Source organism: Muntiacus reevesi, chromosome 8 (assembly GCF_963930625.1).
Source record: "Muntiacus reevesi chromosome 8, mMunRee1.1, whole genome shotgun sequence".
NCBI lineage: Eukaryota > Metazoa > Chordata > Mammalia > Artiodactyla > Cervidae > Muntiacus > Muntiacus reevesi.
Window position 1 is genome coordinate 31,045,282 of NC_089256.1, and position 16,576 is coordinate 31,061,857.

At 38.4% G+C, this 16,576-nt stretch overlaps 1 protein-coding gene across 1 annotated transcript in view; it reads right to left on the reverse strand.

The window, feature by feature from the left end:
- The window catches only part of COL6A5 (collagen type VI alpha 5 chain), a 154,171-nt gene that overhangs the window by 40,008 nt on the left and 97,587 nt on the right, over window positions 1–16,576 (reverse strand). The window contains exons 36-37 of the mRNA XM_065942638.1: window positions 13,972–14,062; window positions 6,573–6,778 (exon numbers count right to left, since the gene is read on the reverse strand). Coding sequence (XP_065798710.1) covers window positions 6,573–6,778; window positions 13,972–14,062 — 297 coding nt within the window. The remainder of the gene's footprint in view (window positions 1–6,572; window positions 6,779–13,971; window positions 14,063–16,576) is intronic.

Below are 16,576 nucleotides of genomic sequence, written 5' to 3' on the forward strand. Positions count from 1 at the left end.
CATACCAGTGGTAAGGGCTACCACTGCTTCCTCCATCACCACCACTAACATCACCCAATTATTTCTTCAGCTATCCACGTTTTATTCCATTATCAAAGGGCCCCGATGAAAAAAGTGTTGCTAACACTGTAGAACATTGCTTTAGTAATTGCAACAAATGATTGCATGAGACCTACAGAAGCAGCCTGTGAAGTCAAATCATCCACGTATCTTGAACTCGCAATTCACATTAGTTCTGCCATACTCAAAATCTTCAAGGAAGTCACCCAAACTATAATAACTATACAATAAATTCCCGAACAAAAGTGAATGCCACAACCTGTCTACAGTTTAATATTAACAGAAGACTCAGTTTGTCTCCCAAAGAGCATCCAGATTGTTGAGATTTCCTAAAGCATTCATGAGATGTGTCACTACAGTTCAGACATAACCCCAATTCTACCACTGACCTCTTTCACACATGTACTAAAATGAAAGTAGGCTGTTCAGCTAGGGGACTGTTTTGATGGGTAACTCAGAAGCCAATTCTGCCGCCTTTAATTTCAGTACAGATTTTAGTGTAGCAGAAGATATATGTATTCAAATTCAACACGTAACAGCAAAAATTGGAAGCAAGCTAAGTGTTCAAGAGGTAAACAGTTAAGTACATTCCTTCACTGAGAGAAACATTATGAGAGAACAGAAAAATCAGTATGAAGCTTGCAGCAATATGTAAAATGTGTAACATGTGTGCAAAGCAGGATATGTAACTGAATAAAACTATGTAAGCCTGTGTGTGTGTGTGTGTGCTCATTCGCTCAGTTATGTCCAGCTCTTTGTGACCCCGAGGACTGGAGTCCACCAGGCTCCTCTGTCCATTGGATTTCCCAGGCAAGAACACTGGAGTAGGTTGCCATTTACTCCTCCAGGAGATCTTCCCGATCTAGGGATTGAACCTGAGTCTCCTGCATCTCCTGCACTGACAGATGGATTCTTTACTACTGAGTGACCTGGGAAGTGCATGCAAACGTACATGCCAAAGAATGTGTTCCACTCCACAAACATCTCAGTGTGCTAAATTGTCTGATTTGTGATTGTAAGAAAATTTTATATGGTATAATGTTGAAGCTGAAACTCCAATATTTTGGCCACCTGATACGAAGAGCTGACTCATTTGAAAAGACCCTAATGTTGGGAAAGATTGAGGGCAGGAGGAGAAGGGGACGGCAGAGGATGAGATGGTTAGGTGGCATCACTGACTCAATGGATATGAGTTTGGGCAAACTCCAGGAGCTGGTGATGGACAGGGAGGCCTGGCGTGCTGCGACTCATGGGGTTGCAAAGAGTTGGACATGACTGAGCGACTGAACTGAACTGAACTAATAGTATCTATGTAATTTTTCTCAAAAATTAGCAGAACCCTGAGGGTGTACTGGGAAACAGTGGACAGTGTGTAGAAGTCATGAGTCCTATACGGAACTAGTCTTTCAGTTTCATAGTCCTGAGGGCGTGGAGTTTCTCCTAACAGGGTTTCTTTCGCTATTGACACTCTGACTGCATGATTCTTTGTTGTGAGGGGATGTCCAGTGCACACCTCAGGGTGCTTAGCAGCATCTGTGGCCTCCACCCATCAGCTATCAGTAGCACCTTCCAGTTATGAAAACTAAACAGTGTCTCCAGACACCTCAATATGCCTCTTAGGGTGAGTGGGCGGAACCACCTCCAGGTGAATTTGCAACAACTAACCACTAAATGAGGTCGCAAAGTTGACATGACTTGGTGACTGAACAACAACAAGAGCAAATCACTAAACACCTTTCCAATGTTAATACCTTATTCTTGATTCAAAGTGAAAAAGAGACAGTGGCTTAAAAAAAAAAAAGCTGACTATAGATCACAGTCAAGTTAGAAAAATATTGGCTTGATCAAAAACTTTGTTCGGGTGTTACAGCAAAAGCCAAATGAAATTTTTGTCCAACCCAATAAAAATGTAAAGCAAAATCCAGGCAATTCCCTTGTGAACAACTCCAGCCTGGTTTTAAGAGGGAAGTGTTCCTTCTCATTATTTAATAAAATTCATTGAAAAGAATATCAGTTGAAGTTGTCCTAAGGCCAGGGACCACTTAAAGCTATGAGTGAGCACTAAGCTGAGTTTGGGTTGGTATTCCACATTTTAAAAAATTATCCTGTCCCTGTTTAATCTTGACAGTAGACTAATCATGCCTTAAGTATTAACGCAGCATCCTTAATGAAAGTGCCAGTCTCACCATTGGGTCAACAGTTGAATTTAATTAGAATTAAACCATCATTTTTCATTACATAATTCCAAAGAACTATGTGTAATCCATTGGTGAGCAATTAAGAGGAACTGAATTTTCCAAGGAATTTTTACATTGTGGAGGTCTTGGTCAAAATGTGTAATGGTATCGCTATATAATCTCTTGGAGAAGGAAATGGCAACCCACTCCAGTATGCTTGCCTGGAGAATCCTGTGGACAGAGGAGCCTGGTGGGCTGCTGTCCATAGGGTTGCAGAGAGTCAGACACAATTGAAGCGACTTAGCATGCATAGCACGCATATGATCTCTACATATTTGGATCTTAAAAATGTTTTCTTAGATAGATGTTAGATAAAGAGATGGGTGGATGAATGTTCAGTGTTCTTGGATGAGTAAAATAAAATTATCCCTGGATCCCTTCGGCAATAGGCATTCTTCTGTTCTGTGACACTATCAGTAGTTACTCAGTTGATTTTAGCTGAGAATGAACAGCACCTCTGGTACGCTAAAGTGGTCGCATGCACAGTGGTTCTTAAACTTCAGCCTGGATGAGAGTCACCTGTGTTGCTTGTTAATCATCAAAGGGCCGAGCCCCACCCCTCAGTTTCTGCTTCAGCAGACCCAGGACGAGTGCAGTTCTAGGTTTCCAGGTGGTACTGACGCTGATGATGTACAGATACGCTTCGAGATCACTGGGATAGTGGATCTCAAAAATGAGTACCTACAGAAATCACCTAGGGTGGTTTTAAAGCTTGTAGCTTTTTCCTAGCCACACACACACCCCTAAATATGAAGAAGTAGTACTGAGAAAGGCTTAGGAATCTGTGCTTAGGAAGGGTTTCCAGTTAATTCTGATACAAATTGTCTTTGAGTTGCAGTAAAAGGCAATGCCAACGAATGCTCAAACTACCACACAGTTGCACTCATCTCACATGTTAGTAAAGTAATGCTCAACATTCTCCAAGCCAAGCTTCAGCAATACATGAACCATGAATTTCCAGATGTTCAAGCTGGTTTTAGAAAAGGCAGAGGAACCAGAGATCAAATTGCCAACATCCACTGGATCATCAAACAAGCTACAGAGTTCCAGAAAAACACCTATTTCTGCTTTATTGACTATGCCAAAGCCTTCGACTGTGTGGATCACAATAAACTGTGGAAAATTATGAAAGAGATGGGAATACCAGACCACCTGACCTGCCTCTTGAGAAATCTGTATGCAGGTCAGGAAGCAACAGTCAGAACTGGACATGGAACAACAGACTAGTTGCCAATAGGAAAAGGAGTATGTCAAGACTGTACACTGTCCCCCTGTTTATTTAACTTATATGCAGAGTACATCATGAGAAATGCTGGGCTGGAGGAAGCACAAGTTGGAATCAAGATTGCCAGGAGAAATATCAATAACCTCAGATATGCAGATGATACCACCCTGATGGCAGAAAGTGAAGAGGAACTAAAGAGCCTCCTGATGAAAGTGAAAGAGGAGAGTGAAAAAGTTGGTTTAAAGCTCAACATTCAGAAAACTAAGATCATGGCATCCGGTCCCATCACTTCATGGCAAATAGATGGGGAAACAGTGGAAACAGTGGCTGACTTTATTTTTCTGGGCTCCAAAATCACTGCAGATGGTGACCGCAGCCTTGAAATTAAAAGACACTCCTTGGAAGGAAAGTTATGACCAACCTAGACAGCATATTAAAAAGCAGAGACATTACTTTGCCAACAAAGGCCCATCTAATCAAGGCTATGATTTTTCCAGTGGTCATGTATAGATGTGAGAGTTGGACTATAAAGAAGGCTGAGTGCTGAAGAATTGATGCTTTTGAACTGTGGTGTTGGAGAAGACTCTTGAGAGTCCCTTGGACAGCAAGGAGATCCAACCAGTCCATCCTGAAGGAGATCAGTCCTGAGTGTTGATTGGAAGGACCGATGCTGAAGCTGAAACTCCAATACTTTGGCCACCTGATGCAAAGAGCTGACTCATTGGAAAAGACCCTGATGCTGGGAGGGGTTGGGGGCAGGAGGAGAAGGGGACGAAAGAGGATGAGATGGTTGGATTGCATCACTGACTCAATGGACATGAGTTTGGGAGGACTCCAGGAGTTGATAATGGACAGGGAGGCCTGGCATGCTGTGGTTCATGGGGTTGCAGAGTCGGACACGACTGAGCAACTGAACTGAACGGAAGGAGTGGAGCAGGCCAGAAAAGAAGATGGAATTAAAGCTGAATTGGAAACCAGAGTAGCGAGGAAGAAGCAGAGGGAGAGGACTAGGTGAAGAGACCGTGGCTGTGTTTCTTATGAAAGAGAGTGATACACAACTCATTGCCAGCTGCAGTACTCTGGGAACTAAAAATTCTTCAATGGTTAAGATTCCTGACTTCTGCAGGACTCTCAGTTCAACGACATGAAAATTAGCTATTGACCACATGAATCACATTATAAATGAGTGTTATGCATAGCATATGGACGTTATCAACCTTTTATTTGTGCAATACATCTGTAACGTATCAAAGCTCATCTCTTGGTGACTAAATAAAATATTTGAACTACAATTTATTCTCCTTGAGGTTGGCACATTATACAGAAAGTTCTTAGCAGCTTTTAACAACCAGCTAACAATGATTTTAAGATAAAAAAACAGATAAGAATAGTACAAAGTCCCTAGACAGTACTGATGATCTGAGACTCAGATTTATCATAAAGGAAAAAAAAAAATATATATATGTTATCCATAGGTCCGAGACTCTGTTTCCAGGAAATTACAACTTGACATGATCCTCCATGGAACTCTCAACACACTTCAACCCACTGCAAGAGAAATTGTGTGAGGTAGGGATAAGAGAAAATTGACACTTTTCCCTATAGAGCCATGCAACAATTATTTCTTCAGCCAAATTAGACCTTAAGCTGGTACTTTTATGAGTATCTCCATTCCCAGACATCTGAAAAACCAAGTGAAAAGTTTCTACTATTACTGAACAATGTTCATTAAAGATGGCTGCAAAGATGAGTTTCTTTTTTTTCCCCTTAAGTATCCAATTATTTCTGCCTTTCTTGAAAAGGTTCACACTTTTGAATTATCAGACTTTAAAATGCTCACCTCTAACCATACTATCACAAATGACCATTTAGTATTTCAAAAACTGCCAAGACAATTTCTCTTTTTCTGTTTTTAAAACTTGAGCATGATAAATTCCTGTGCCTTGAGAACTGTTTTAATTCCCATATCATTAGAATGAATACCCCAAATTAACTGCATTCATTAAGAAAAACAATTTTTATTCTCTTCTTTAAGTTATGTCTCTATAATGATAATATGTTTTAAATAAGCAATGAACATACTTGAATACCTTAATGCCAAGGAACTATGTACATGCAGTTTTACTCTATTACCTTTTTAAAAAAGTCTTATTTTTCAACTAGTGATTGATTGACTTTTTAATTCTGAATTCTAGTTTCTATAAAGGAAATTTTAGTTATTTTTAAAGGTAAAATTCAAACTTATATATTTCAGAAATAGGGGGAAATATGGGGACATGAGAGTTGAGCCCAAAGAATAGAACATTTATTTATCCAAGGGAGTTACTAAGAATTAGTATTATTCATTCTTGTGAATAATTGGCATGCGATTGGCCCCCTTTTCTTTCAAACTTGCATATGCTAACAGTACACATGAAACTTATGATATAATGCTTTAAATGTTTGCACTCTGGCCAAATGAGCATTTTGGAAGACTCCAGATGCATAGATGGAATAGCTGACCAGTCTTTTAGAATGTCACCCTTTAAAAAGAAAATAAGGCCAAAATTCTATGTATCTGATTTGCTTGAAACTATTAAACTCTGACAAAAAGCATTTCTGCTTTGCCATTAAAATGTAAAGAGTAGACAGTGGAGTATTTAATTTATTTCCAGTGGGAGGGAGGAATCTTACACCATCTTATACAATCGCAAATTCTGGGGCACTGGCCAGGGCAACTTTTAAGTTATTTTAACTCCTCCTTTGCTATGGTATTTCCCTATATTGCCTCCTTCTACGTCACACTAACCTAAATTGTGGCTTAAATTGTGGCTTCTAGAGAAATCTTAAGTTTGGTGAGAATATCAGGGATGTTTCTTAGGGCTTACCAGTGATTTCCAGAATGATACCTGTGACCATTTAAATCTTCAAATCAAATAAAAACAGCAGTTGTAGCCACCATCTTGAACTTGAAAAAAACTTGCTTTTTATACCATGGTTGTTTGTTTGATTCCCTATTAGTGTTAAAAGATGAAGATCAAGTTATTCAGTATAACTTTTCATTTCCTTACCAGATGTGAGACTTGTGATTGCTTCAGAACCCCAATCTTCTTCATATTTAGTCATTAATTTCTGTGGCATGAGCATCTGGCTTGGAATGTAAACCAAGTGGTCACTTCCATTGTCCTCCAGTACAAAAGGTGCATCTCTCCTAGCACTCAATCTCTGACCAATGATGTTCTCTCCTGAAGAAATCTCATAAGGTGCAGGGGTAAATCTAGAAGATAAAAAGGAAGGTTTTAGGTGAACTAAAACTTTAGGAAAAGTTTAAACTTCAGGGAAGTTTTAGTTTTATTTGTATTAGGGGAATATAAACAAAACATCCCAATGATTTAATATGGTTACTTAATCATTTCTTAGAATGATAGTTGGGTGCTAAAAATCTAAACTTATTTCAATCAAATAATTCATTAAGATTCATTACACTACATGGGGAATTCTACCAAACATGTAGAGAAGAACTAATACCTATCCTTCTTAGCCTATTCAAAAACATTCAAGAGGACAGAACACTCCCAAATTCATTATAAAAGGCCACCAATATCCTGAAACCAAAACCAAAGACACTCCAAAAAAAAAGAAAATTATATGCCAATGTCTTAGATGAGTATAGGATGCAAAACTTCTCAATAAAATATTAGCAAACTGAATCCAACAGTATATAAAAGAATCATAAACCACATGTCAAGTCAGATTTATGCCAAGGACACAAGAATGGTTGAAAATACACAAATCAATCAATGTGATATACCACATTAAAAGAAGGAAAGACATAAAATCACACGATCATCTCAACATATGCAGAAAAAGCATGTAACGAACTCAACCTCCGTTCATGATCAAAGTGGGTATAGAAGGAACATATCTTAACATAATAAAGACCATTTATGACAAATCTGCAGCTAACATCATATGCAATGGTGAAAAGCAGAAAGGTTTTCCTCTAACTCTAGGAACAAGACAAGGATCCACTCTCACTACCTCTATTTAACATAATTCTGAAAGTTCTAGTCACAGCAATCAGATAAGAAAAAGAAATAAAAGGTATCCACATTGGAACAGAAGAAACAAAACTGTCCCTATTTGCAGATGGAATGAGACTTTATGCAGAATATCCTAAAGGCTCTACCCCAAAAGTATCAGAACCAATAAATGCATTAAGCAAAGTCACAGGACACAAGTTTAATATACAGAAATCTATTGCTTTTCTATATACAAATAATGAACTTTCAGAAAAAGAAAGCAAAAAATCAATCCCATTTAAAATTGTATCAAAAAGAATAAAATACCAAGGAGGGAAAAGACCTATACTCTGAAAACAATAAAACATTGATACAGAAAATTAAAAATGATACAAAGAAATAAAAGATATAATTTGCACTTGGGTTGGAAGAATTAATATTGTTAAAATGGCCATGCTACCTAAAACAATCTACAGATTTAATGCAATCTCTATCAAAATATCCATGAAAATTTTTCACAGAACTAGAAAAAATAATCCTAAAATTCATATGAAACCACAAAAGACCTTGACTTGCCAAAGCAAGCTTAAAAAAAAAGCTGGAGATTCCATTCTCCCAGGCTTCAGACTATACTACAAAGCTACAGTAATCAAACTAGCAAAGTACTGGTATAAAAATAGATGCATAGATCAATGAAACAGATTAGAGAGTCCAGGAATAAGCCCACACACTTATGGACAATTAATCTATCTATGACAGAAAAAAGCAAGAATGTACAATGGAGAAAAGACAATCTCTTCCATTAGTGGTATAAGAAAATGGAGAGCTGTATGTAAAACAATGAAATTAGAACATTTCTTCACACCATATACAAAAATAAACTCAAAATAGATTAAAGACCTAAATGTGAAGATCGGAAACCATAAAAGTCCTACAAGAGAACATAGGCATGAATCATAGCAATATTTTTTGGAACTGTCTTCTCAGGTAAAAGAAATAAAAGCAAAAATAAAGAAGCAGGATTCAATTAAACTTAAAAGCTTTTGCACAGCAAAGGAAGCCACTGACAAAACTAAAAGAGAACATAGGGAGCAGGAGAAAATATTTGCAAATGATATGTCTTATGAGGGGTTAACATTCAAAAGAGATAGATACTTCATACAACTCAATGCCAAAAAAACAGCCCAATTAAAAAAAGAGAGAAAACCCAAACAGATATTTCTCCAAAGAAGACATACAGATGACCAGCAGGCACATGAAAAGATGCTCAACATTGCTAATCACCAGAAAAAAACAAACCACAATGAGATATATCCTCACACCTGTCAGAATAGCAAACATCAAAATAGCAAATGTTTGAGAGAACATGGAAAAAGGGAACCCTTGTATACTGAGTGAGGATGTAAATTGGTGCAGTCATTTGGCAGAGCAGTATGGAGGGTCCTTAAAAAACCTTAAAAAAAAGAGAGCTTCCATATGATCCAGAAATTCTTCTCCTGGGCATATATAAGAAGAAAACAAAACCACTAAAAAATACTAATCTGGAAAGATATATGCACCACAATGTTCATAGCAGTATTACTTACAATAGCCAAGACATGGAAGCACCCAAGTGCCCATCAACGGATGACTGGTTTAAGAAGATGTGGTATATATATATATACAATGGAATATTACTCAATCATAAAAAGAATGGAATATTGCCACTTGAAGGTACATGAATAGACTTGGAGAATACTAATAGTTAGTTAAGTAAGTCTGAGAGAAAAACACAAATACTGTATGGTATTGCTTATGTGTGGAATATAAAAAATAGTACAAATTAATGTATATAGCAAACCTGAAACAGATTCACAGATGCAGAGAAAAAACTTGTGATTAGCAGAGGGGAGAAGGTGGGGGAGGGGCAGATTAGTGGTATGGGATTAAGAGATATGAAACTATTATATATAAAATAGATAAGCAACAAGAATATTTTGTATAGCACAGGGACTTATAGCTATTATCTTGTAATAACTTTGAATATAATCTGTAAAAGTACTGAGTCACGGTGCTATACCCCTGAAACTAATATAATATTGTAAATCAACTATACTTCATCTCTTAAAAAGCATATACTGATACATTTTTGTAAATTCCCATTTATCATCCTCTTTCCCCCCATTTGCTTAGAGCCTATGAAATATTATTTAATATGTTGAAATAAATCAATCAAATGCAATGACAAAGAATGTTCAAACTAATGCATAATCGCACTCATCTCACACGCTAGCAAAGTTATGCTCAAAATTCTCCAAGTGAGACTTCAACAGCACATGAACCGAGAACTACCAGATTTTCAAGCTAGATTTAGAAAAGGCAGAAGAACCAGAGATCAAAATTGCCTACATCTGTTGGATCATAGAAAAAGCAAGAGAATTCCAGAAAAACATCTACTTCTGCTTTATTGACTACACAAAAGTCTTTGACTGTGTGGATCACAACAAACTGTGGAAAATTCTTAAAGAGATGGGAATACCAGACCACCTGACCTGCCTCCTGAGAAATCTGTATGCAGGTCAGGAATCAACAGTTGGAATCGAACATGGAACAACAAACTGGTTTCAAATTGGGGAAGGAGTACGTCAAGGCTGTATATTGTCACCCTGCTTATTTAACTTATATGCAGAGTACATCATGAGAAACACTGGGCTGGAGGAAGCACAGGCTGGAACCAAGATTGCCAGGAGAAATATCAATAAACTCAGATATGCATATGATACCACCCTGATGGCAGAAAGTGAAGAGGAACTGAAGAGCCTCTTGATGAAAGTGAAAGAAGAGAGTGAAAAAGCTGGCTTAAAACTCAACATTCAAAAAACTAAGATCATGGCATCTGGTCCCATCACTTCATGGGAAATAGATGGGGAAACAGTGGAAGCAGTGTCAGACTTTATTTTTGGGGGCTCCAAGATCACTGCAGATGGTGACTGTAGCCATGAAATTAAAATACACTTACTCCTTGGAAGGAAAGTTATGACCAACCTAGACAGCATATTAAAAAGCGGAGACATTACTTTACCAGCAAAGGTCTGTCTAGTCAAGGCTGCGACTTTTCCAGTAGTCATGCATGGATGTGAGAGCTGGACTATAAAGAAAACTGAGCAACGAAGAATTGGTGCTTTTGAACTGTGGTGTTGGAGAAGACTCTTGAGAGTCCCTTGGACTGTAAGGAGATCCAACCAGTCCATCCTAAAGGAGATCAGTCCTGAATATTCATTGGAAAGACTGATGCTGAAGCTGAAGCTCCAATACTTTGGCCACCTGATGAGAACTGACTCAAAGACCTTGTTGCTGGGAAAGATTGAAGGCAGGAGGAGAAGGGGACGACAGAGAATGAGATAGTTAGGTGGCATCACTGACTCAATGGACATGAGTTTGAGCAAGCTCCAGGAGTTGGTGATGGACAGGGAAGCCTGATGTGCTGCAGTCCTTGGGGTCGCAAAGAGTCAGACATGAGTAAGCGACTGAACTAAACTGAATTTGTCACTGAGTTTTAGATAAATGACAAGAAACTCATAGGTTACTTGGGAAAACCAAATAATGTGTCTCAGATTGATATCAGTCTCCACAGAAAACCTAGAATATAGTCGTTTAAGTTACTATCAACTACCCTGAGAGGAATAAGACTACATAAAGCATATCTCACTGACATTATCCCTCCTAAAATGGTGCTTTCATTTACATTCTTTGGAGTAAGAATGATAGCTTGAAAATATTTTTGCTTTTATTTAGATGATTATAAAAACATATTCAATATAATTTTATTCTTATTTTATTAATGGCTCTGTGAGTGAGTGAGTGAAGTCGCTCAGTTGTGTCTGACTCTTTGCAACCCCATGGACTGCAGCCTACCAGGCTCCTCCGTTCATGGGATTCTCCAGGCAAGAACACTGTAGTGGATTGCCATTTCCTTCTCCAGGGGATCTTCCCGACCCAGGGATCAAACCAAGGTCTCCCTCATTGCAGGGAGACGCTTTACCCTCTAAGCTACCAGGGCTCTATAGGCAATTTCAAATCCGTGTTTACATTTGCATTGATACTGGTGTTTGGCACCCCCTGGCACTACTTGAACTGTTGAGAGAGGAAAGGAAATAAAGTCTGATATAATATACCAATAATACATTCAAACCAAGCAAAACCCAGATGAGATGATGACATAGAGTGGGAATGATCATTTTATGGCCGTGTAGGGGAGGATGAGTGCTGGAGAATCAAGGCCTCACGGAATCAAGCAGAGCAAGCTGAGCTGCAGCAGACATCATGTTTTATATATCTTACCAAAACATGTACTGTTTTAAAAATGTATTGAAATATGGTTAATTTGCAATGTTTTGTTAGTTTCAGGTGTAGAGCAAGGAGATTCGGTTACATACATATACATATGAGTGTGTGTGTGTGTGTGTGTGTGTGTGTGTGTGTATATATACGCACATACAGATTCTTTTCCATTATAGGTTACTACAAGATATTGAGTGTAGTTCTCTGTGCTATACTGTAGGTCCTTGTTGGTTACTTATTTTATATACTTCACTTTAATTTCAGTGTATATGTTAATCCCAAACTTCTAATTTATCCCACCTCCTTGCTCTTTCCCCCTTTGGTTAGCACAAGTTTATTTTCTAAGCCTGTGAGTCTGTTTCTGTTTTGTAAATAAGTTTGTTTCTATCACTTTTTTAGATTCCACGTATAGCCAGTATCACATGATATTTGTTTCTCTTTGTCTGGCTTCCTTCACTTGGTATGATAACCTCCAGGTCCATTCATGTTGCCGCAAATGGTATTGTTTTGTTTTTTATGGCTGAGTGATATTCCATCGTGTGTGTGTGTATATCTCATCTTCTTTAACCATTCATCTGTCAAAGGACATTTAGGTGACTTCCATGTCTTGGCTATAAATGCTTTTTTGTTTTTAGGAATTCTATTTTGGCAAAACAGAATCACCCAATACATTAAATTAGTGTCTTCCTGAATTTCCTTAGGTTTGATGTATAAATTTGTTTTTGTTTGCTAGTTGCTTAGGAACTAGACACACATGGTATTCGCAGCTAGTTTATTTTTGTACATGCCTAAATGACATTATATTAGAATATAGTTCTGTAAGAATGGATTTTCCTTTAAATAAGATTATTTTCTATTCCACACTAGGAAACACTGCTTCATAGGGCATCAGTGCCATATTGTCCTTCAGGAGGTGTGAACTGATGGATGCTCCTTGTTAAACTACCGACATGACAGAAATACTTTAATCTTCCCATTTTGCTCCTGGATAAATGGGAAAGACTGCATCTATTCTTAGAAGCTCTTTACTTAATTGCAATGTGATCAGTCAGGGCCATTATGAGCCTAACTCTGAACTTTCACAGGCTACAGTTAGGGATCCAAGGTCTGTGAAATAGAGAAGCACAGAGCAACCAAATAAGCTAAATTCTCATTCTAGCTGAGGTTCATGATTCATTCAGATTAATTATTTGTATATTCATTCATAAAAAAAAAAATTAAAGAAAATTGTTTACATGTGCAGGTTTCTCTGATGGCTCAGTGGTGGGGAAAAAAAAAAGTCCACCTGCCAATGCAGATGTGGATCCAATCCCTGGGTCAGGAGGATCCTCTGGAGAAGGAAATGGCAACCCACTCCAGTATTCTTGCCCGGGACATCCCATGGACAGAGGAGCCTGATGGACTACAGTCCATGGGGTTATCGAGAGTCAGACATGACTTAGCAACTAAAACCAAATATTTACATATGCAATGATATCATGGGGTCTTTCATACTATGTTTTTGGAACGAAACAATGAATCACATTGAACCCCAGGCTTCAATGAGACAAGACAATGGGATAGAGTGTAATAAACTCCTCAGCAGAGGTGTAAAACAGAATTAAGCAAGGAAGAACCTCTGGATTTTGGCTGAGAGTAAAGATGGGCTTCGAAGAGTTAACAGCTTCAATCGGGGCCTTGAGGGGTGGTAGGGTTTTACTGGGAGGAACAAGGTCTCAGGGAGTGTGACCAGAGGTTCAGAAGGGTGAAACAGCAGTTCACACAGGGCAGACAAGAGGCCAGCGTGGCCAGAACTCTGTGCTCATGATGGGCAGAGATGGGAAGTAAGGTTGAGATAGGTTGAGGCTGAATTCTGGGTTCTATTCCGGGGTAAAACTTCAATATGGAAATTTCTGAGGAAACCATGAAGTTTAAAGCAAAACTGCAATAAGCTAATGAGGATGTTATAAAATCCATCAATTCAGAAAGCATGCTTGATGTGTAACTTCTGCTGCAGATTGTGGAACACGTGAAGAGCCTTTCTCCAGAGACCTCGTCAGCTTCCTCCACCTAATACCTGCCATCAGCCAGTTACACACTGCTCAGTCAATCAAACGTCACTGATAAATATCAGAGCTTTCCAACTCACAGGAGACCAATGTTTTGATCTTCCTCGTCTTCTGAAGCAATGAGTTTGCAGATGTTCTCAAGCACTGGTGGTGGGTACTGATTGAATCCTCCTATTGAGAGAGGAAAGTGATAGTTAAATTTTAAACTAGAAATTGTACGTGCTAAGGGGAAGAGAATCTCAGTAGGAATCTTCTTGAAGCAATAAATGTCACTAAAATACTTCAGCACAATTTGGCTGGGGTGAAAAGAAAATAGTAGCAACTGGAAATAGCATTCAGAATTTGATTATAGAATATTTTTCAGCCAAAGAATTACCAGGGACCTCCTCAAATTGTTCATTTTAAGAGTTCATTGTGAGGCAGAGACACTTGATTTCCATATGTTCAGGCTGACATGATCTAAGGAAATTTTTATTCTGATTCTATAATACTTTTTTCACTCAGACTTATGCTAATAGTTGAAATACAGAAGACATGATGTTTTATTACATAATGCTACATCTGTGCTTCTGCACCAATTAACACTGATTTCCTAAGAGGAAAATCGTCACAGGAAAGATTTTAACTTATTTCCCTACACAATATATCCTTACCTCTTCCTATTGTCCTATAAACTGTGGGATACTGAGAAGTATATAATTTCCCTCCTTATTCAGGAAAATAAATCAGTTTCAGTGAAAGGAGACCTTTGACCATTGAAAGATCAAACACACCATGAAAACATCTGTGAATGCTTATGGTTTTATAATAATCATATTTCTCTGGTTCTAAGATGAGCAATATTTCTGTTTCTTTGAAATGAAACTGTCTTCTAATTAATTGAGGTTGACAGTTATTGTTGATGAGGAAGGAACTGTGAGCCATTGTCATCGCCTGTGCATGTGGGAACAGTAAATATGCCAGCTCCAAAATGTGTCAAATTGTAGGAAAAAAACTCTTGGTAGTAAAAGAGACTTTTAACCTCTACAAATCAAGTGGATATGGGAAGGCAGTGAATACCACACCTTTAACAACACGGCTCAGCTGGCAATCATGGATAAGCCAGCTCAAATAACTGTGAAGCATAACTTAACAGGCCAACAAGATCAGTTTGGGGTTGTTTTGTGGAGTCTTTTTAAAGTGCTGCTCCATGATGATTGTCAGGAAGGGAGATAAATTGGGAGATTAGAATTGACATATACATACTACTATATATAAAATAGGTAACTAATAGGGACCTACTGTATAGCACAGGGAATTCTGTAAAGACCTGTATGTAAAAGAATATAAAAACAAGTGTATATGTATGTGCACATATATGTACATATATAACATTCATTTTGCTATATTCCTGAAACTAACACAACATACTCCAATAAAAAAACTTTTAAGAAGACAGAAAAGGTCTTGATGGCATAAAGAACAATATCACGTGGGGAAAGATGGCTATTGATGACTCTTAAGAAAGAACTCACAAGATCAAATTTTGAATAAGAACAAGTTTTCAGAATGCTTTAACCAAGTCTATTTCATGTATGTGTGCATGCATGCCTCGTTGTCTGACTCTTCGTGACCCCATGGTCTGTAGCCCACCACGTTCCTCTGTTCATGGGATTTTCCTGGCAAGAATAGTGGAGTGGGTTGCCATGCCCTCCTCCAGGGAATCTTCCTAACCCAGGGATGGAACCTGCCTCTCTTATGTCTGCCATATTAGTCGGTGGGTTCTTCACCACTAGCACTACCTGTATATTTCCTTTTTATATATGCATAAGAGTGACATATCATAGTCTGTCTAAAATAACTCTTTCAATGACTATAAAAAACTCTAACATGAAATCAACATTTACTTGGAAGTACTTTTTCTTTTTTCATAATACAATGGTGCATTACAATGGAAGGACTTAGGGTTAAAGAAATAACATGATATTCCAAAAGGGGCAATTACTGAATTCTTCAATGAAATGTGGGTTGCAGGGAAAAGGAGAAGCTCCTTCTGCAAAGAAGAGTGAACTCCCAAGATGTTGTCACCATGATAGGGTTAGAGATTCCTTGAATACTAGGGTGACTCTGGAATCCTAAGGTGGTGGAATTGGTTCCAGCAGATTCCCAGAAAGAAGAGGTTTAGCTCTGATTCTATGGGATCTTCTAGAGTAGGGTTTCTCAACCTCAATGCTATTGACATTTTGGGCTGGATTGTTCCTTGCTGTGGGGGAAGCATCCAATGCATTGTAGGATGTTTAGCAGCCTCCTTGGTCTCTACTCAGGTGGTGTTAGTGGTTAAAAAAAAAAAAAAAAAAAACTGGCCTGGCAATGCAGGAGATATAAGAGAAGCAAGTTCAACCCCTGGGTTGGAAAGATTCCCTGGAGGAAGGCAGGGAAATTCACTCCAGTACGCTTGTCTGGAGAATCCCATGGACAGAAGAGCCTGGCGAGCTACAGTCCATAGGGTCACAAAGAGTTGGACACGGCTGAAGTGACTTAGCATGCAAGCATTGGTCTCTACCCACTAAATACCAGGAGTATCCTCTCCCTTAGTTGTGCCAAATAAAAATGTCTCCAGGTATTTCCAAATGTTATCTGGGGGGCAAAATCATCCCCAGCTGAGAACAATCTGTCCGGAAAGAGCATTTCTTGAACCACTTGTGG